At 34.1% G+C, this 22,806-nt stretch overlaps 1 protein-coding gene across 3 annotated transcripts in view; it reads left to right on the top strand.

The window, feature by feature from the left end:
- LOC109079458 (arf-GAP with Rho-GAP domain, ANK repeat and PH domain-containing protein 3-like) overlaps positions 1-22,806 on the top strand; it is a 27,935-nt gene continuing 5,129 nt past the window's right edge. The window contains exons 1-16 of one of the 3 annotated variants that reach the window (XM_042748511.1): positions 1-158; positions 2,016-2,113; positions 2,302-2,357; positions 4,994-5,240; positions 5,333-5,446; positions 6,182-6,307; positions 8,077-8,137; positions 8,226-8,346; positions 9,879-10,036; positions 11,220-11,326; positions 11,415-11,700; positions 12,830-13,012; positions 13,522-13,696; positions 14,862-14,906; positions 15,017-15,134; positions 21,408-21,507. In XM_042748511.1, coding sequence (XP_042604445.1) covers positions 2,016-2,113; positions 2,302-2,357; positions 4,994-5,240; positions 5,333-5,446; positions 6,182-6,307; positions 8,077-8,137; positions 8,226-8,346; positions 9,879-10,036; positions 11,220-11,326; positions 11,415-11,700; positions 12,830-13,012; positions 13,522-13,696; positions 14,862-14,906; positions 15,017-15,134; positions 21,408-21,507 — 1,995 coding nt within the window. In that variant the 5' untranslated portion in view covers positions 1-158. Of the gene's footprint in view, positions 159-2,015; positions 2,114-2,301; positions 2,358-4,990; positions 5,241-5,332; positions 5,447-6,181; positions 6,308-8,076; positions 8,138-8,225; positions 8,347-9,878; positions 10,037-11,219; positions 11,327-11,414; positions 11,701-12,829; positions 13,013-13,521; positions 13,697-14,861; positions 14,907-15,016; positions 15,135-21,407; positions 21,508-22,806 lie in introns of all 3 variants that reach the window. The other 2 variants (XM_042748510.1, XM_019094608.2) reach the window with 2 other exon arrangements.

The following is a 22,806-nucleotide window of genomic DNA, read 5'->3' as shown; positions in this document are numbered from 1 at the left end:
CATGTGTTATTCCTTGAGTTCATGACTAGTAGGTTTAAAGTTCACCTGACTTTAACCCAACCCATGAGCGCGTGCGAGTGGAGAAACCGGTACAACTCGCGGCACAACATACAGTACGCAGCCTTACGTCTTCATTCTTCCAGAAGAACGTCACCAAGGTAAGTAGTCTCACATATAGATGTGCCATTTATATTAGTAGATATTTTAATTTTATGACTGCTTTTCATACACTGTATGAAAACACGCGTTTATACAAACAGCAGTAACATTAGCTAGTTTAAGAGCAACTCATCTTCAGTAGCCTATTATAGAAACTCTATCGTTTTTTTTATATATATATTTTTTAAAGATTATTAGGACTCATTATTGTATTTGAACTGATGTTTGTGGTACTGTAGTAGTATTAATATTAGGAGTAGTAATAGGAGCACAAATGAAGTATTGGTGGCGCTAATAAAATGTTTTTTGGTTATTGTATAAATAATGTGTCGCATAAACAAGTGTTTATATCCTCAGATTCCTAAATTCATGTTCTAGAGATCCCATGTAGGCTACGAGGAAGTCTGTATGTCGTTGAAACGAAAGGGGGCGCTATAACAGAGACAACCCGTTTCACTATAAAATTATAAACTTACAGTATGAACTTAAAGGGATAGTTCACCCTAAAAAATGAAAATTTGATGTTTATCTGCTTACCCCCAGGGCATCCAAGATGTAGGTTACTTTGTTTCTTCAGTAGAGCACAAACTGAGTTTTTTAGCTCAAACCGTTGCAGTCTGTGAGTCATATAATGTAAGTGGATGGGAATCACGGCTTAAACATACAATAAAACTAAAAAAAAACGTACACAAACAAAACCAAATTAAACCCTGCGGCTCGTGGCGATACATTGATGTGTAAAGACATAAAATGATTGGTCTGTGCAAGAAACTGAACAGTATTATATAATTTCTTTACCTCTGATTCACGCAATGTCTGAACATTGAGGCGCCTGAGGCATCTTCTTGCTTTAAGGCAGTTTGCAGACTTATAAGTGCATTACCGCCACCTATTTCTCAAGTGGACCATTGACACACCTAACTGAGATTGTAGATAGAGAAAAATCTTTGTTTGTGTTCTACTAAAAAACAGTCACCTATACAGTACATCTTGGATGCTCTGGGAGTAAGCAGATAAACATTAAAAATTTTCATTTTTGGGTGAACTATCCCTTTAAAGACTGAATGGATGATTTGTTCCCACGTATTTGTCGCTTGCTGCTATATTTAATCTTCAATTTCCCCTATTGTTGTGTAATACAGTGGTTCTAAAAGGATTTACAGTTAATTACATCACATTAAACATTAGCAGATTTTTACATTGAACTTGGAATACATAATATATAACCAAGAATAGTCAAAAAAATATTTGCCTCTTATAATCACCAAATATGAAATGCCAAACAGTGGAGGACATTTAGAGATACGCTTAAGTAAAATTGCATAAAATAATGGGGTAAAAAAACAAACAAACAGGAGAATAATTATCTACCCTAACTGGAGTTTGTCAGAAGACTTGCTTGAGATTGAATAAATTAAACAAAATGTCAGTTCAAATGTTAAATGTTATGTTATGCTGTATTTGCCATTAATCCATCCTTACATTGAACAAGTGTTAGTTTCTCTGTTGTAGAGCATTGGGACAAATGCATGGCATGACATGCGTGGAGATTAGCACAGAAACATCACGGAGGAATATGCACCTTCAAGCACTCTGTGAAATAACTGAAAAACAGTGCATTACTATATATATATATATATATATATATATATATATATATATATATATAGTCCCTCATCTCATTGAAACTGCTGCCAAAGAGTAACGCTGTTGTGTTGACGAGTGGAAACGATTTTCAGCTAAATATGTCATGTTTCTATGCAATTCAAAGGCAGCGGAATTCTTGTTTGTCTTGATTTTTACATTCTTGAGGTTAGTCACATAACCGTCTCATGCATTATACTTATTTGCTGCAGATGTCTGTGTCTGACCCCCCTGATATCATACCTGTGCCGAAGCCTCGATTGAGGTATTCACGTGGAGTAGGTGTAGGTCAGCCGTCATCTAGTGAAAGGTGAGCTCACGCTGTTCAGCTGGTCACAAAACAAGACGCCTTCTTTAATACAACAAAGAAAGAAAGACATTTAAAGGAACAAAGGATTTGGATTCTCTTACAGGAGTTGGTTACTTGATCACATCTAATATGAATGAATATGAATTTTTTCCCTCCCAATACACTTACTGTACTCGTATATCTTACAGAAATGGCCCGTTGCCTTGTCCAGATGTTACAGCTGGCACACAGACGAAATCTGAAGGTACTTTTTGTTATGTTTCCTTTACAATAATATCAGTAATATATTTATCCACGTGTCTGTCATCCTCCTTGTTGACCCAGAATACAAAAGTATTATTTCTGTTTTATATTGGAAATGTAATAATGTGTAAAGTTTGTTTAGAATGTCACCACCTCTTTCAAAATATTCACTTTTTTTGTCTACTCATACACATGTGAACCACAATATCCAAGTGGAAAAATAAATGAACAATTCTGGAAATTAATTCAAATGTAAAGCCATAAAATACCATATTTACATTCATTCATTTAGCAGACACGTTTATCCAAATAAGAGACATTTCAATATACCATAAGGGCTAACAGTATTTGTAATACACAATGCCAAGTTGCAGGTATAAGTTAGATTAGAATAGAATTAACGAGAATAAATTTAACAGGACAAAATATGGAAGTGGCTTTTTATGGCTGTGTATTAGTTAACTAGTTTGTTATTAAGATAAGTAAAAGGAATCACTTACATCCTTAAGTGCCCACCAAAATCTTGGAATATTTGACTATATTTAACAACACACTATTTGATTCTTGATAGAATTTAAGCCTGACAGTCCAGTCAAGGACATTCATCTTGTTCTTTAGTCACTGTATGATGTGCTTAGGGTTATTGTCATCTTAAAACATAAGGCAGAAGGCATTTATATCGAGTTAAAATAAGACCTCTGCCACTCTCAAATAGAATTCAGATTTGTGGAGCACTTAAAATGAATAAAAATGCTCAGTGTAATTTCAGTTTCAAATTGGAGGGTTTTTAGCTTTCTGAAATGTCCATGTTACATTTTTAAACTTAAATTTGGACAAAAGTATTTTTATTCACGTCTCTTGCCGTCTACTGGCGTAAGATAAATCTTTATAGTGAGCTAATTCAGCCACAAATAAAAAAAATTAAATTTTACCTTAAAAAAAAAAACAAACAAAAAAAAACAAGTAGCATACTTTAAGTACTGAAGTACATCTTTATATGTAATTTCATAATGACTTCTATTTGTAATATGTTTAAAGTGTGCTGACGAATGTACGGTCAAGCATTTATCATAAACTGAACTGTATTTTGTAATTTCTATAGAAACCTGTATGGCATGTATTTAAATACAAGTACACAGTTGTTGTTTGATATATATTTGTTTTAAATTTTAGTGTTTTTGTTTTTTTTTATATATATTTTTGTGTGTGTTTATATATATATTTATTTATGTAAAGATATTTATTTTATTTATACTTTACTATAACTTTAAGTGTAATATCACAGCACACTAGGATTGAAATTATAATCAAGTACTTTGCATGTGCTTTGAAATGTTAGTCAACATCAAAATAAGTGTACTTCTTTACAGCATGACCAAAGATTATTATTAAAATGTAATTATTAAACTGTACTTGTTTAACTTCTAATCTGACATTATAACAAAGTGCACTTTTTATATACACTTAAGTGTTATTCATTAATATTTAATGATATGCAAATACTTTTAAGTATATATATATATATACTTTAAAGATTTGAAATACACAAAAACACACATTCAATACAATTAAGCACACTTCTTATTGGCATGCAGTGTAGTTGACCAGGTGCTTATACATTAAATATATACAACAAATATATAAAACTCTTTTGAAATGTGTAAAAGTTGTCAATATGACTCAACCCATACAGTAGCTTTGTGGAAGGAAATGAAAGTCAATGTTCATTATTAAGTCAATATTTATCATCAGTTCTTGCATGTCTTTGAAAGTAATGATGAGATAATCAGTGACTGTTCATCACACAAAGCTGTTGTATTGACTTGAAAAGACATTGAATATAGAGCACGATTCATGTTATTATATTAAAGGTAGGGTAGGTGATTTCAGAGAGGCTTGCAATAGCAAGCTAGCTTTGAAACATAAGATCCCACCCTCCCTGCAAATCAGTCTCCAAAGCCACGCCTCCTCCAAAACACAGACAGAGCAGAGCAACACCACGAGAGACAGCATCAACTCTGTCAGATCACCTCACGTCTCATTCACTGCTGAGAAAACATTACAGTACAAAATGCATAATATTACAATAATAATGCCTTCCATTCTCGCTCGCTCTGCAATAGCGTAATGAATGTGCAGATTATGATTACGTATCATGTCTGTGTGAACGGTGCGCGGAGGTATGCAAATACATATGCTGACAGGCGGGTTTGGACAGCCAATCAGAGCCCTCGGACCGAGAGATATGATTGGATGAACATTTTATAGCCCCACGCATTCCACAGACGATATAAATATAAATGCAGTCAGACCACTTAATCTAACGATTGTTATCGGGATGTGAAGAGACTTTTAACCAGCATAAACAGATTTAACCAAATCACCTATGCTTCCTTTAATAGTTTTCAATTTGGAGCGTGACAGAAAAAAGAAAAAGCTGGGTGAAAATTCTGCAGCATTTCACCTTTTGGCTTTGGAATAACATTAATGTTTGATGACAATTTTCTGAATTTTCTTCTTTCAATAGTTTGGGTGTCTGTTGTTTTCGTGCGATGACAAAGTTTGGTTAATTATAGTTTGGCCGTCAATGTGTTATTGAGGTGTATGAGTTTTGTTTTTTTTTTTTTTGCTGTGTAGAAACCGATATCAAACATGAAGTGAGTGTGGATGATTCATCTAGACAGCTGCGTTCCATCTCTGCACCCCCTGATCCTCCACATGTTAAAGCCAGCTGCAGTGAAACTCGTCCATGGCCAGATTCGATCCCCATTAGTACCAGTTCATCTCCAGATGCAGCAAGAGCTGCTGAAGCGGTGTCTTCTGATGATTGCCCGGTGATTCCAGACTTGCTCAGGAATGATCACCACGATTCAGACAATGACAGGTAGTGCATCTTCTAACTGATTTCATTTTGCATGTTTCTTGACAAAACCTGTTAGGCTTTGGTTACTACTGTGTTTATATTCTTCCTTGTAGTTTAACAGATCAGGTGACGGAGGGCCGGACAGAAATTTGCCCCAATGGAGGGATCCATCAAGTTCCCAAATCACAGGATGTTCAGAACAAACCTGACAGATTCAATAAACCAAGGTACAATATGATTACACCTCAGAAAGTGATCATGTCTCTGATTTAAATGTCATGTGCCAAGGTCGTATTTTACCCCTAAATCAAGTGAGAAATTACATTTTGCCTACCATTAAGATTTTTAGATTAGACTAAAAGACAATAAAAGAATATTTATCTAAAAATTTAAATTTGTGCTCATCCTCAGGTCATCCAAGATGTAGGCGAGTGTTTCTTCATCTTCATCAGATTTGGAGAAATGTAGCATTGCATCACCGTTTCAGCAATGGATGCTCTGCAGTGAATGGGTGCCGTCAGAATGAGAGCTGATAAAAACATCACAATAATCCACAACACTCCAGTCCATCAGTTAACATCTCGAGAAGACAAAAGCTGAAACAAATCCACCATGATGTTTTTAACTAAAATTCGAATCCATAATCCATAAAGCTTCCTCCAGTGAAAAAGTGTTCTGGTCTGAATCAGGAGAGAAATCTGCACAGATCAAGCGCCATTTACACTAAATAAGTTGTTTACGTCTATGGACTGATGGACTGGAGAGGTGTGGAGTATTGTGACGGCATTCTGACGGCACCCATTCACTGCAGAGCATCCATTGCTCAGACACTGATGCAATGCTACAGTTCTGATGTAATCTGATGAAGAACAAACTCCTCTACATCTTGCGTGGACTGATGACCTGTAACAAAAAGTGCCAATTAAGTCAATCTTAAAATCTCTTAAATTCTTGGTCTGCAGGGCTGCAACTATTCGCGTGAGCAGGAAGAAGCAGACGTTATCAGGCCCGCGCCAGAAAGCCGAAGCGTCTCACAGTGAGTGTGCGGTGGCACAATCCAGCTGGCTCGACGTATGGAGGGGACGCAAGTAACTAACACTATACAATCCCTGAAATCACATAAAAACATTAAAGAAAAATTAACTTCCTTAATTCCTTAAAACTGCTAAAATTAAATAATACATTTCAGGAAATATCATGAATACTGCAATAACAAGCATCTTTACATAAAATATAAACAAAATAATGTGCCCTTTCACACCAAACATGATGTGAAAACAACAATGAAATGCAAACCTAACAGCACGATATGTTTGCTGAAATCACTGCATTTTTAAAATGTGCACTATGTACGAATGTAAAATGAAAGGTTTTCATTTAAAGAACATTTTAAATCATGTATAAAACAACTTACTTGCAATGATTTAAAGTACACTTATTTTGATGTGTTGACAAAGTTGATTACAGGTTAACTGAAGTTTATTTTATACTACATTTAAAGAAAAAAAGAAGTTTTAGTTTACCATAAATGCAATGCAGCAGTACACTTTACATGTATTCTCTTCGAAATATGGTTACTTTCATAATTGCGTCAACAGATGCACTTAAGCCCCAATTAAGCACTCTTAAGGTCAACTAATTTATAGATACAGTGCCCTTCATAAGTATTGGGACAGTAAAGACAAAATTGCTCTGTTTGCAGTCAATAAATCTGTAAATATGATTAAAAGATGAATGAGACAAAGCTATAGAATGTCACATTTTATTATTGGGTGATTCAACACAAATATGTTTTAGCAGATAAGAAGATCAGCACTTTTAGAGTTTCATCTCCCTCTCTGATGTGAGCAGAAGTATTGGAACAGTTGCCTCTTTCAGCTGAAGAGGAGACTAAAGGCAGAAACTCAAACCAATACTGATGCTCACATCAAATAGTGCGATGAACTCTAAAAGTGCGGTTCTTTTTATTTGGTAAAACATGTGTTTAAGCAGCTAAATGTGACATTCTGCAATTCTCATTCATCTTTTAATCATATTTGCAGCCTACACAAAGCAATTTCGTCATTACTGTCCCAATACTTATGGAGGGCCCTGTGAACGTAAACTAGAATACATTTTTTTCTTCAACAACATGCAGTTAAGTGTTTGAAAACATTACAGCCAGTTTGCACATAAGTAGAAGTAATATTGAAAATACATATAAAGATGAACTTAAATCTTAACGTTTAAAAAAAAAAATTTCAACTAAATGTATTTAATATAAATGTAAACTACTGTATAATATGAAAAGGTTCATTTAAATTGCAAGAAACATGCAATTAAGTGTTTCAAAACCTTGAGTTCAATTTGCTCTTATAACAGTATATTTTTTAAAGTTTATTATTTGCATAAGTACTCATATGCAAAGATAAGGTGTATCCGTAAATGTAAGGTGTAAATGTAAAACTGTATTGAAAGAATGATTGTTTTAAAGTGTAAAAATGTACAGAAACATTGATGGGGACACACTGTATATCTCACACAAGGCAAAAGTGGCAATGCTTTAGGAATATTTATGCTAATCATGGGTTATTCCTATAGATCAAATAGTGTTGTTGTAAATTAGACATTTTGAGCCCTTGCTAAAATGTGAAGTAAGTCTTCAATGCTGTACAGACACACAGAAAATAGCTTCTTCAGTGTACGTCTCTGGTTTGACTAGTTCTATAGGAATTTCCTTTATAATTTGTGCACAACAACATTTGGTGTGAAAGGGCCTTTAGGAGACCAATTATAAATCTGAAGGGAACAAACAGTACAGAGTGCAAACAAAAAAGGAACAGTCTGTATTTGTGTTAAATTTGTATTTGTTTTGTAGGCACAATGTTCTGTGGGCCAGTCTTGATGGACATGTCATGTCAATGTGGAAAAAGCGCACAGTGAGTGGTTTCATAATGGCATGACTTTTTATACAAATTAATTATATTGTCATTATCTATTTATAACCACATTTTCAATGTGCTCCAGGACAAGTTCACAGAATATATGTTTCACGCAACAAGCATCACCAACATACGTGAGCAGGATCAAGGACGCTTCTCCATCCATTTACAGAAGAAGCACTTTGAATTCATGGCTCACAGTGAGGGTAGGAAACTGGAAACTCATTTCTTAAAGGAATAGTTCTTCAAAAAGTTAATTTACTCACCCTTAGGCCATCCAAGTTGGCCTGTTGGTGCTTTTTTTTTCATTGCCTTTTCTCTCTGTCACATATTTTAGTAATACTCATAACTTACATATCATTTGAAAACTTAAAACCTCAAAATTCATACTGTGGAAACAATTTTGAAATCGGACATTGCGTTACCATGGAAATGGTACTTTAATATCTTTTGGCAGTCTCCTTCCCCTTAGTGGGTGGAGTCCGGTGTCATATTCCAAAATGTATTATGGTCTTTTAGAATCTTTTAGAGTCTAAAGATTCCATATTTGGTGGTTATAGAAGTAATATTGACAGAGATATTTAGACATTTGTGACAGAAAAAAGCATTTAAAAAAATCCAATGGAGTTTTGATGGCACCCGGTGGCTGTTTGTGGTATAACTCCCTAAATAAAATCTCTCAGGAAGCTCATTTTTTTAATATATCAACTTCAAATTTGGAACATAACTTATGTAGACATAAGGCTTTCATTTTATAGCAATTTTGGATTCAAAAATATTTTAAAAAATAAAGATTTTATATAAAATAAAAAAATAGTACAGTGCATTTTCTTAACAGTAAATTTAAACTTTTTGATACTTTAATATCTTGAAATGATTCCACTTCTGCAATAATCTGCAGATTGTCTTAAAGAGTCCAACCTTAGGTCTGTATTCCAAAGAGTCCATGAATTATAACAATTTAAGTTTGAATAGTGCACTTTCACATCTATATTTAAAAATGGGGGGTGGCACTTAAAGGGTTAATAAAACTCTGGTCCTTGATGATTCATAAAATGCAAGTCAGTGGATAAACTCATGAGAGTCGAAAAAAGCATATCAGGCAACACAAAATGAATACCCGTGGCTCCTGATGATATATTGAGGTCTTATGAAGCGAAATGATCAGTCTGTGCAAGAAACTGAACATTAATACCTGTAATCCAGAGCCTCTGTCAGCATATTCGGACAAAACCCAAACGCAGGGCAGCCAGGGATGCTCAAAAGATCTCAGACAAAAAATAAAAGGCAATACAAAAACAAGCCCAGACAACAAAGGCCAAGGTAGGACAAAACACAACTGGGGAAAAGGGCAGAAGAGCCACAGAATAGACCAGTTACAAGCCAAAAAACAAAACGAACCAGCACAGGACAGAGGACACAGGGAGAATAAATAGTGAAGGAAATGAGGGGGGTAACAAGAGAGGACATGTGGGGTAAATTAACCAATAATCAGGTAACAAGAAGGGCGGGGTCAAGACTACAACGAATGGTAGAGCACACAGAAAACAAAACAAATGATTTGTTTGTGAACTTCTTGCACAGACCAATCACTTCACAGACCATATTATTGTATTTTTATGCTTTAGTACAGTCAGAAAATGACATACAGCACCTTTAAGGCTGAGAGTTAATGTTTGGTTTGTTTGAAGCATCAAATCATCACTTTGAGCTCTGTGCTGTGAATGTTGTGTCGTAGCTGTGCGGGAGCGCTGGTTGATGTCTCTCTACGCCACTCGAGGAAGAGAACCGATCAGTGCACCCAAACAACACGGACCGCTGATCATGAAAGACCCACGGAAAAAGGTGTACACTGCTATCCGTGGATACTCCCTTTGGATTTACAGCAGCAAAGAGGTGTGCAAAACTGCTTACTAACCTCAACCTTTCAAGAAAAATTAAAGAGATCAGAGATGATCAGAGTTGTTAGGAACACAGTTGGTTATTCCTTACTAGAATAACCTCATTACATATTACTCCGTATAATAAACTGATGAAATATTGACCTTTAATAAACTGAATGAACTTTAAAGGGGTCATGAACAGCATTTTGTAAAAATATGTTCTGAGATCTGCTTATAATGTTTACATTACATTTAGTCATTTAGCAGATGCTTTTATCCAAAGCCACTTACAAATGGATAATGAATAATAGTAATTAATAATGTTATCAAAAAACATAATATAGAAATTATTTTTTGTCCTGGTTTTCTTACCCTCTAATGCACAGGTCTTCAACTAAAATTGCTTGAGGTCCATGAAAAATTATATAGGCCTACCTAAAAACATGAATTGATGGTTTTTGCCAGGCCAGGGTAACAGCACATTATTTAAGTTTAATTTTAAGACTTTTTAAGACCTTTTTTAAGACTCGCACAAATAAAATTAAAATGACTATAAAAAGCATGATTTAGTTTAGATACAGGTTTTCACAAAAAACAAAAAGTTTTTATAAAATGATAACCTTCACATTTCAGCCTTTATACCATTTTTTTAAAAAGAAAATTTAGTCGAAAGTATCAATTATTATATGAATTAAAACAATTATTATTAATCAATTATTATATTAATTAAATAACATATTTATATACTTTACTGTCTTAATTGTTTCAGTTTTTATAATACATTATTCTCTTGTTGATCCACCCGTTCACATTTACAGCATGGGTTGATTTTCACATTGGTCTGAACAAAACCAGCAGACCGGCTTATTGAAAATACTATTTTATTTTCTGCCAGCAGGTGGCGCTTTCAGAATGGCAGAAATATAGCAGTCTCCCCATTAAGAGCATTACACAAAGCACCACAGCAGCTGACTTTAAAACATGCAGTGCTCATTTTTATTCAATGAAATCCTTTTGAAGTTTAATCATTACGTTAAGCCATATCACAATTCTTGTCTTTCTGTCCCCAAATTTACCTCTTAAGACTTTCTTGTACCATTTTATACTTTTTATGGCCTTTAAGACTTTTAAAGGAGCCGTCGACTTGCCTAATTTTTGAAAATGCCTTTGTTTTTCACTCACTTTTGAATGAACAGGACTTCACTGTAGGTCTTGGCATGATGTGCGTGTCTATGAATATAGCGTCTGTGAAGGCGACGGGCCGTCACAGCTTCAGTCTCATTACTCCATACAGGACCTTCAAGTGAGTGTCTTCTTTTCTCCCTGTTTGCAAGCACATTTCTGTTCTTTGTTTTCTGTTGGTGGTGAAGTAACCCGATGGGTTTGTTCAGTTTCTCTGCAGACTCTGCTAAGGAGACGGCTGCGTGGTTGGAGAGTCTGAATGAAGTGATCCGCAGCGCTCTGTCCTACAGCGAGGTGGCGCTTCGTCTCTGGTTGAGTCCCTGTAATAAAGTGTGCGCCGACTGTGGCGCGGCCAACCCGGAGTGGGCATCGGTGAACCTGCTGGTGGTCATCTGTGAGGCCTGCGCAGGCGCACATCGATCCATGGGCAGTAACAGGTCCAAAGTGCGAGGTCTCAAACTAGATAATAAGGTTTGGACGGAGCCTTTAATTCAGGTGAGTTCTGTCATGCCACAAACAGTTTTTATGATATTATATTACCAGTTTTATTTTCTACTAATTTTACAGTGCTCTGAAAAGTTGTGATTTCAACAAGTGTTGGAAATAGCTTACTTTTTACTTTATAAGTCTGAACAACTTAAAAAAAAGAGAGATCATAATTTCAGTAGCTTTGGCAGCTCCTTTGAGGTTTATACAAAGTGTGACCTTTTACTTTAATGACATTAAATAATGTTTTTGACAAGAAAACGAGTTGTATATGTACAGTAATGTCTGTGAATTATACTTCAGTTGCATACTCTACCATTACTCTAACTTTGTTTTTTAAAATCAGAAAAAACATGGCTAAAAAAATTTAATAAAATCATAAAATCTTGTTACCAAAACAGTGTTATTTTAGTATCATTGAGATACTACTAGTTTACAGTTTAAGATTTCATTTTTTATATTTAATGTTCATTTTAAAGTAATTTTGTTGTGTTTTTGTCACTTAATTTATTCATTTTGTGTTTTTGTTCAATTATAATTCAGCTGTAGATTTAGTCATTTTTAATACATTAAGTCAAACTAAATTAAACTTTGAAAACTAGCTCATATAAAATAAGTTTGTTTTATTTCAGTTAACATTTATTTTAAGTTAAGAAATGTATATATATATATATAGTTTTAGCTGTTTAGCATTATGATATGGTATCATAGATCAACAATAACATCTAAAAAATGTCAATAAATGTCATCTAAAAAACAGTTCAATAGTCTTTTTACCACTAGCCTTGCCATGGTCACCTTTTTCTTAATTACACTATTGTGACACTGTTGTCTGTTATTTGTTTCATTCATTTGATGAACTTTGCACTGTTATTTAACTGAACTCAAGCTGAATAATGACAATGTAGTCTTCTGCTTTATCCTTGATCTGAGTTTGCTTCATAACCAATGAACTTTGCCACATTCACACTGTCACTGAACTAAACTGAGCAGAGTAATGTCACTCTAGAGCTGCTTTACAGCTGAAATTGTATACAGTTAATGCAGTTAATACTGTACTTTTCTGGTTTCTTGCCGTGAAACTGCTTTGAATACTAAATGTGACTTAACAACAGAAGCACATGTCTTATGTTTTCAGTTGTTTGTGCTGTATGGTAATAAAGCTGCCAGCAGTGTTTGGGGTCACAGCATCCCTCCGACGGAGCAGATCGGCCCTGACGTCTCTCCAGATCAGAGGCTGGAGTTTATCCTCGCCAAATACCGCAAAGGACTTTACCGCAAAGCTCACCCGCTCGCTGCAAACCAGAAACTGCTTGACCAGGTCAGTGTGAACAAAACACCCTACCATTTGTGACCCTGGATGACAAATCCAGTCTTAAGTCTCTGGGGTATATTTGTAGCAATAGACAACAATACATTGTATGGGTCAAAATTATCCATTTTTCTTTTATGCCAAAAATCATTAGGATATTAAGTAAAGATCATGTTCCATGAAGATATTTTGTAAATATCCTACAGTAAATATATCAAAACTTAATTTTTGATTAGTAACATGCATCACTTAGAATTCATTTGGACAACTTTAAAGATGATTTTCTCAATATTTAGATTTTTTTGCACCCTCAGATTCCAGATTTTCAAATAGTTGTATCTCAGACAAATATTGTCCTCCTAACAAACCATACATCAATGGAAAGATTATTTATTCATGATGTATAAATCTCAATTTCAAAAAATTGTCCCTTAAGTCTGGTTTTGTGGTGCAGGGTCACATGTTATTAGTTTCAGACGGATCCTGATCAGTGCACTGTGTTCTGTGGTGCTCCTCAGAGGCTGCGTGAGGTGGTTTGTGGTGCTAATGTGGAGGAGACGTTATCTCTGCTGTGCTCTGGAGCGAGAGTTTCATGCAGCGCCACAGATCCTGAGCTCCACTCCGCCATCAGCGAGGCCGAGAACGCTGGACAAGTCCTGCAGACCGAGCTACTCCGACATAATGAGTTTGTGGGTTAGTTGAGTCCTGATTGGGACAAATTCAGTTCCTAGTGTGCTTATTTGCCTCCTAACATTTTTTAATGGCACATTTAAATGCCAGGTCTTTTTAAATCTATTTTTAAACCCATTCAGATCATTTGCATTGTGACATTATTTTCATGACAATTAAGTACACTATCTACATACCCTTGATAAAAGTGAGCAAAACAGGCTGTGGAATTCAAGATTTAATATTTTACCTTTCATAAAATTCAAATAATTGAAAAAAAAATAACTTTGTTATATATACATTTCAATATACTTAAGTATATTTCATATGAATCTCTAAGGGTGCCAATTCTGACATTTCTTAAAAAAAAACAAAAATGTCAACACAAAACTTCTCAGTGATCTTCAGAATAAATGTCTTTCTCTTTATTTAAAATATATGTTTTTTTTCTTTCATCTTGAAGTGTGCCCTTGTGAAAAAGAAGTGTGGTTAATTGTACTGAATGTGTGCTTGTAGTGTACTTAAGTAAATAAAAAAAACATGTAAAAATAATATAATATTAATGAAATAAAAGGCCACTTACGTTTTGCATTAAACGTTTTACTATTTAAATCTAAATGAATTTTGTACACTTATTATTAAGTATAGTTATTTTGATGTGTTGACTAACATACTAAAGCACATGCAAAGTATAAAAGTTATTATTTATTAAATATTACATTTAAAGCAAATATTTTTAAATGTACTAAATTGTAGCTTCATCGTTACAAGTGTGTAATTAGAAAATAGATTTAAATACATGGCATACAAATTTTAACAGAAATGCCATTAAAGTATATTTTAGTTTACTTTAATCATATTTCCATGACAACAGATGTAATTATTAAATTATATATCTATTACATACAGTATTCAAGTTCGGCTTAAATGAGTCAAAAAAATTTAAATAACGTGTGAAAACATTGCATTCAGTTGGAACTTGAGTAAATTCTTTTCAATATATATTATTTTCATAAGTACTGTTTTTTTAAGAGTATACTAAAGTCTACTTATTTTTTTACAAGGATGACCTATGCATTGTTTTAGTGCAACTGATTATTTTGTTCATTACTGAATATAAGTGTATTATTCTCAGGTTTTTCTATGTATTGAGGATGTTTTTTAATTAAATTCACTCTTTTTTTTAAAGAGGCACCTGACTTTGAGCAAACAAGACATTCAGAGGAGCAGATAGGTAAGATGCACTACTGAGATCCCTCATCAACATCTATTTTATCAAGCTATTTCTTTTATAATGACGATGCTGCTATTTCATTTGTGAGTTTTCTTTCTCCACATGTGTAGAGGAGCTCCATGGAAAGCTGGATGAGGAGCGTTTCTTATTCTCGCAGGAGAACGAGTCTGCGGCCTGTGATGTGCTGGATTTGACAGAAGTCATCTCAGTGTTCGATTGCTCTGCAGGGTAAGAGCATGACACCATATCTGCCCATGATTGAAAGAACAAACGTCTTTGTTTACTATCTCAAAGTTAGGATCGCATCAATGCAGCCGTGCATTACAGATATTATCATATGGACAAACCTGTGGTTGGACACATTGTGTATTTTAGGGCTATGAATTGAATGTGTCCGATTAGTTCATTATACACAGTAAAGCAATGTGACCGGCTTTAGTCTGAATGACAAAATAAATTGCTATGGACTGTAGGTCACACACTGGCTTATGTTTCTGAAGCCAGTTTTTGTAATGCCTGTATTAGTAGCATTTAAGCGCTTTTTGCAAAAAATACAGAAATTTTTATGAAATCAGCCCAAAATCCTTTGTACAAAAGAAGTACACTTTAGCATACTTATAAAAAGAGTACAGCAATATTGTACTCTATAATAATATACAGTACTTAATTTGAACTAAATGTGTTGTTTTAGACACTTAATTACATGTTAATTACAATTAAAAATATAGCTGCAAGCAGCGATGGCGGGCCCAAGCCATCAGTGCTTAAGACAACCCGGTAGTATCAAGAAAACTGTGCACAGCAGGCACAAGCATTTACGGTAACCCTCAGGCAGTCTGGTTTTAAGGGATACAGCAATGAAAGGGTTACCGTATAACTTTAAGATTGCGAAACACACACACACAGAGAAAAATATATAAAACTTTGTAAACCCTAACAATAGTTTCATTTGTTAACATTAACTATATTAATTAACATGAACAATTTCTAAATACCATTCATGGCTAATAATTAGTTCAATATTACTAATACGTTAATAGAGTTGTATCTGTAAACATTAGTTAATGTACCATGAACCAAGATGAAAATTTAAATTATCTAACATCAACAAATATATACAAAAAATTTACAAATATAGTTCATTATTAGTTCATGTTAGTTAATGCATTAACTAATGTTAACAAATGAGACCTTATTTTAAAGTGTTACCAAAATATTTAATTGCCTATAAGCATTTTTTAAACAATTTTAATTATCTATCTTATTATAAGCATTAGTGAAATAATTTTGCCTGCATTACAGCTTAGTATTACAGACAAAATCACAGATATAAATGAAGAGACTTTTAAACCAAGAGTGAAAAATAGACTCTCTCTCTCTCTCTCTCTCTCTCGCACACACACACACACACAAAGAGAACAATATACAAAACTTTTGTAATACTTTACAAAACATTAATGAATCTTAGTTGATAATGTAAATTCAGATGAATGTCATGTCACAGGATGTCATAGGTCAGTATAAAATGAGTGTCAAATTATTATTTGCAGCACAAAAATTTATAAGTCCACATGTATATATCTTTAGATCTTTTATGTGGTAATTATTAACATATAACATATTATTATTAACATAATTATTAACCTTTATTTTTTAAAACTATGTTGTCATTGCCCTAAAAATTAACTGCTTCTATGACTTTTTTTATCCTTAAAACTGACAGAAAAGGATAAGACCTAAGAGATTTTTTATGCTGTAATGCAGGCAAAACCACACAGATATAAATGAATAAACCTTATACCATCAAGAGTTTGAATAGACCCCCCCCCACACACACACACACACAGACACACATATAAAGGTAGAGTAAGATCAGATGTCTGATAGTTTTTTTAATTTTCTGTTAGCCTTTAGAACATTATAAATTCCTGAAACTAAGCATGTTTCCTCAGAATGACTTGTTCGTCATATATTAAAAGTTTTTAAGAGTTTGGATAATGCACTTTAAATATATATATATAAAAATTACTGATTAAACTAAATTCTGGCCAAGATAGTAATATCGTGCACACAATTTAGTAAAACGAGGAAGAAAATTTGTTTTTGATATTGATTTTTTTTTTTTTCATGTATGTGGGTGGATATGCTTTAAGCAGGGCTTATAAATGAGAGAGAGAGAAAAAAATCAGTTCACTCCGAGCAGAATTAGTATTTTACCAGTTTCTGTTCATGCGTTTCTCTGTATTATTACTGTTCTGAAACCGGTTTGAGTAGAAAAAAATGGTTAGCGTCATAACGTCATAGCGTCAAAAAACACGAAGAGAGTCTTTGCCTAAATTGCGCTTAGTCATAGCCAGCATAATCTTTTCTAGATTTTGGCCAGATGTTTTAAACGAAGAAAAAAAAAAAAACACACCGGTCAAAGCTTTAAAGTCATTAAAGCATTTTTATAAGATATTTAAAATGTTTGCTGCATGGATAAAAAACGCTACTTGTATAAAACTGTGTTTTGATAGGAAAGATATATATGTTGCATTTTATTATTAAATTCAGAAATAATGTAGGTTAAAATACCGGAAAATCAAAATGTTTACAAACATTATAAACACAGGCTATTTTATTCCCTTTCCTCCACAACAAATTCTGTGTATTTAACAGTGTTAAGGCTATATAAACGTCAAGCCAAAAACAAATTAATTTAAAGGGAAACTGAAGCCTGTTATGATCTTGTGAGTTCATTAAAGAAAACAGCTTCACAATTGAAAGGCAACGTTGGTAGTTTATAAGTTGTTACAACTGTGACGTGCTGCCACCACGCACACTCTCGGGGCAACTACCCCATACTGCACATGCGCAGACATATATCACTAAAACCATACCGGGTTCCAATTACTATTATCATTACATCTTCCTTTTAAGCTGGACATTTCTAGGCGGATGTTGCATCCCACTTCTGACACCATGTTATGATCTTGTGAGTTCATTAAAGAAAACAGCTTCACAACTGAAAGGCAATGTTGGTAGTTTATTAGCTACCATTAGCTATATGGTAAGCCTACCTCTCGTTCAGCACAAATCCAAATGTTTCCATATTCGCAACATATTTGGATGCTAAAATAATATTTATTACATTTTACACTTAGCTTGCCTAATGGTTAGAGAGTTTGACTCATAACCCTAAGGTTTTGGGTTTGGGTCTCGGGCTGGCAATACTACGACTGAGGTGCCCTTGAGCAAGACACTGAACCCCCAACTGCTCCTCGGGCACCGCAGCATAAATGGCTGCCCAGTGCTCCAGGTGTGTGTTCACGGTGTGTGTGTGTTCACTGCTGTGTGTGTGCACTTTGGATGGGTTAAATGCAGAGCACGAATTCTGAGTATGGGTCACTTGACTGTATGTCACGTCACTTTCACTTAAATCATCATCCTTCACAAAGGCTATAACAGCACAGTGATGCTCTGGTCACGCTGAATGCAAAAACGGACTATTTCAATTGAGCATTGTAACTTTTATATGTTTCTTTGTATGTGTTTTGTTTTGACAATGAACAGGCTGCGAAGTCAAGGGATATTTAATTTGATGTTTGTGAATATGAGGCGCCAGTGTGTTTATTTTTTTTTTTTTCTAGAGGTTATTTTTTTGAGAATTAATAGATGTTTAGATGTTATATTGTGAGCAAGACATCATTCATCACTGTAAAGCCATGGCAAAATAATAATAATGATAATAATAATAAAGAAAGAAAGAATGAAAAGAAAAGAAAACTGTAAACTTTTGCAAAATAGAGAACGGCTTTCCAACTCATATTCCTTTGTGTGAACTTTAGATCGCGTCACAATGAATAGAAACTCAGCACAATTTTTTTTCTTTCGTTTCGTTAATCTGTTAATGATTTAAGTGAAATATATTTATGTGGTTTTGTGCCCTGGTGCGCTGCTGCTCTTCACTGACAATGACCTGTTTCAATGGCAAACGCTTTAGTGGTTCACTGATGACTTGTCACCAGATATTTTTTCATGCTATTAATTGTTCGTTTGCGAAATTGAAAGTGAGCAAGACATTTCTCTGGTGCACAATGTTAAAAGAAAGAAGACTTCCCAGTTTAGCTCTAAATATTAGGATTACCCGCACTCGCAACATTGACATTGCGCACCAAAATGCTCTGAGAGCGCAAAGGATTCAGTAGAGTTTTTGCTTGTCAGTTAATAAAAGAATAAATAAGTTAATTCCAAAGGTTGGTAAATGTATAGAAAGTAAATTTTTCTCAAAATGTAGCAAATATAGGTATTCCTTTAATTTGTTTTTCTCCTAGGGTTTTTTTTTTTTTACTCTCATATAGTCTACTGAAAGACATGAATGTTGCTTGTATAGTTTTTTTTTTTAAACAGTTAGCGAGTCTTATGTAGGACAGTGTTTGAACTGAAACGTGTTGGCCATTAGCCTATATGAAATGCATCAATGCAATGATAATTCACCACATTCATGACTGATAAATCAGTTATGTAAATGGGAAAGACGGACTCAGTAGTATACTTGCAGCAGGTGCACAATAACTTTTCGTACATGACATCACTGCTGGTGGTAGGGGCCCCATTTCTTTCTTTGCCGGGGGGCCTTTAAGATGTACGGCTTGCCACTGGTTGACAAAGTTTTGTGCAAATTCATTAATTTTCATATGACTGGTGTGCATTAATTCACAGACATATTTTTTCTAAAAATCCACATTCAAATCAAAATAGCCGACTTCCTGTTGGTCATAGCTAATGAGTGTAAATTAGAAAGTTGTCAGGCTTGATGAGAACAAATATATATATATATATGACAACTCTCTTTATCATTTACTATGAGTAATGGTTTTCGATTTACAGATTTTTTTAAAAAAGTCTCTTATGCTCATCAGGCCTGCATTTATTTGAACAAAAATTCAGTATGAATTACAATATGAAATGATGTTTTCTATTTTAATATCCTTTAAAATATCATTTATTTCTGTGATGCAAAGCTGAATTTAAATCAGCCATTACTCCAGTATAAAGTGTCACATGATCCTTCAGAAATCATTCCAATATGCTGATTTATTATCAGAATTATCAATGTTGGCATCAGTTGTACTGCCAAATATTTTTTTGGAAACTGCGATACTAGTATCACAGGTTTCAAAAAAATATTAAGCTGCACAGTTTTCAGCACTGATAATAAATCAGCATATTAGAATGATTTCTGAAGGATCATATGACACTGAAGACTGGAGTAATGATGCTGAAAATTCAGCTTTGAATCACCGGAATAAATTAGATTTTAATGTTTATTAAAATAGAAAAACGTTATTTTACATCATAATAATATTTCACAATATAATTTTTTTTCCTGTATTTTTGAACAAATAAATGCAGCCTTGATGAGTAATGAAATTCTAAGCATGTTATCTGCCTCAAAAACACAGGAAACAAATGTTAAAGTTTGACACATTGCCATGGCAACAACATTTAATATATCTCTAATCCCTTCACAGTTTTACATCTACTATGTTTTGATATTACTCTGATGAAGTTTGAAGCAAATTGAGTAAAAAATAAGAGGCTGATTTCAAAGCATTTTGACAATGACACACTTCCTGCTGCCAGTTAGTGGCGCTATAACTTTGAGGCCTAATAGTCACATATATGTGATCCGCCTCATGCAGCGAACAAACTGCTGAAACTTCATCAATGTCTTGAGGTTATGCTGACCAAGTTTGTTGTCAATCGTTTGGAAATCGTAGGAGGAGTATATCAAATTCCAGAGCATGCGCTTTTTACACAGCCCTAAATAGCCAACTTCTTGTTGGGCGGAGCCTATGACATGCAGTGCGAAAGTTGTTCAGCTTAATGTGAAGCACTTAAGTAGCGAAAATTTAATTTCACAATTAAAGTGTACTGTGAATGTACTGACAAGCATGTATGGTTAAAAGTCATTTTTATTGAACCATGAATGTAATTTATTTAAAGCTATGTGTAATTACACTTTCATAATGAAGTTGCAATTTAGTGCATTTAAAAATATATTAACTTAAAATACTAAGTAACACAATACAGTTCAAATTATAATCAAGTACATTACATGAGCATTAGTATGTTAGTAAACACATCAAAATGTGTACTTCTGTAAAGCATAAGAAAAAAGTAATTAAAACATAACTTAAAATGCAATTTAAGTTTAATTTGGCATTATTACAAAGTGCACTTTTTAAGATAGTCTCAAGAAACAGTCCTGAAAGTGTCTCGCTTTAAGTACGCTTAAATGGCCTTTTATTTCATTAACATTATATAATCTGCAAGTACAGGTTTTTTTAAATATACTTTACGATTTGAAATACATTAAAGTGCACATTCAATACAATTGAGCACACTTTTATTTTGAACCTTTAACCTTTCTTTTAAGGTTCTTCATATTAATATTTTGTTGAGCAGAACATGCATTTTATTCTGGAAGTGTAATAATGCTTAGCGTGTGGTCTACAGGGAAACCCATGAGTTTGAGGCGTTATCGCTGACAGACAGTGTGATCTGCAGAGCAAACGGAAGAGACGCCCTCCTCAGTCACATGCTGCATATCATGAAGGTAAAACTACTTCTCTGTCCCAGTGGAGACATATCAACAGAGCTGGGTATAACTGATTACATAATCAGACTCCAAAAATCAAGCATATGTAATTAGATTAAATTACATTTTAAAATACTCATAATCAGACCAGTTCCTTTTTAATGGATTACATATTATTTACAAAATAGCAATCATTTATTCATAATTTATTGATTCTCCCTAATTCCTCTTTTTTTATCTTTTAAATGTTCCTTTCTAAAATAGCCTAGCTCTTATATATACACTCAGAAAGTCTTCCACTGGATTTACAGAAATCATTTCAGGTTTAAGAAGTGTTTCAACAATAAATCAACTACTGATGAACACATTCATTTTTATTATGAATTATCACTCAGTTGGTTATTTGACCATTTATTACTTTTGCTTGTCTTACAAACACATTAAAGTGCATACATTTGCAAACTTTTTGTCATCTTATCATCTTTCACCTAATATATTTTTACAAACCTGATTCCAAAAAAGTTGGGACACTGTACAAGTTGTGAATAAAAACAGAATGCAATGATGTGGAAGTTTCAAATTTCAATATTTTATTCAGAATACAACATAGATGACATATCAAAATGTTTAAACTGAGAAAATGTATCATTTTAAGGGAAAATTAAGTTGATTTTTAAATTTCATGGCATCAACACATCTCAAAAAAGTTGGGACAAGGGCATGTTTACCACTGTGTGGCATCCCCTCTTCTTTTTATAAGAGTCTGCAAAAGTCTGGGGACTGAGGAGACAAGCTGCTCAAGTTTAGGAATAGGAATGTTGTCCCATTCTTGTCTAATACAGGATTCTAGTTGCACAACTGTCTTAGGTCTTCTTTGTCACATCTTCCTCTTTATGATGCGCCAAATGTTTTCTATGGGTGAAAGATCTGGACTGTAGGCTGGCCATTTCAGTACCCGGATCCTTCTTCTACGCAGCCATGATGTTGTAAATTGATGCAGTATGTGGTCTGGCATTGTCATGTTGGAAAATGCAAGGTCTTCCCTGAAAGAGACGACGTCTGGATGGGAGCATATGTTGTTCTAGAACTTGGATATACCTTTCAGCATTGATGGTGCCTTTCCAGATGTGTAAGCTGCCCATGCCACACGCACTCATGCAACCCCATACCATCAGAGATGCAGGCAGATGCAGTCCATTTAAATGAGCCTTGGCCCAGAGAAAACGCCTGCGCTTCTGGATCATGTTTAGATATGGCTTCTTTTTTGACCTGTAGAGTTTTAGACGGCAACGGAGAATGGCACGGTGGATTGTGCTC

The sequence above is a fragment of the Cyprinus carpio genome, chromosome B21 (genome assembly GCF_018340385.1).
Source record: "Cyprinus carpio isolate SPL01 chromosome B21, ASM1834038v1, whole genome shotgun sequence".
NCBI lineage: Eukaryota > Metazoa > Chordata > Actinopteri > Cypriniformes > Cyprinidae > Cyprinus > Cyprinus carpio.
Note: the sequence above shows the minus strand (reverse complement) of the source record. Positions and strands in the feature narration are given on the sequence as shown.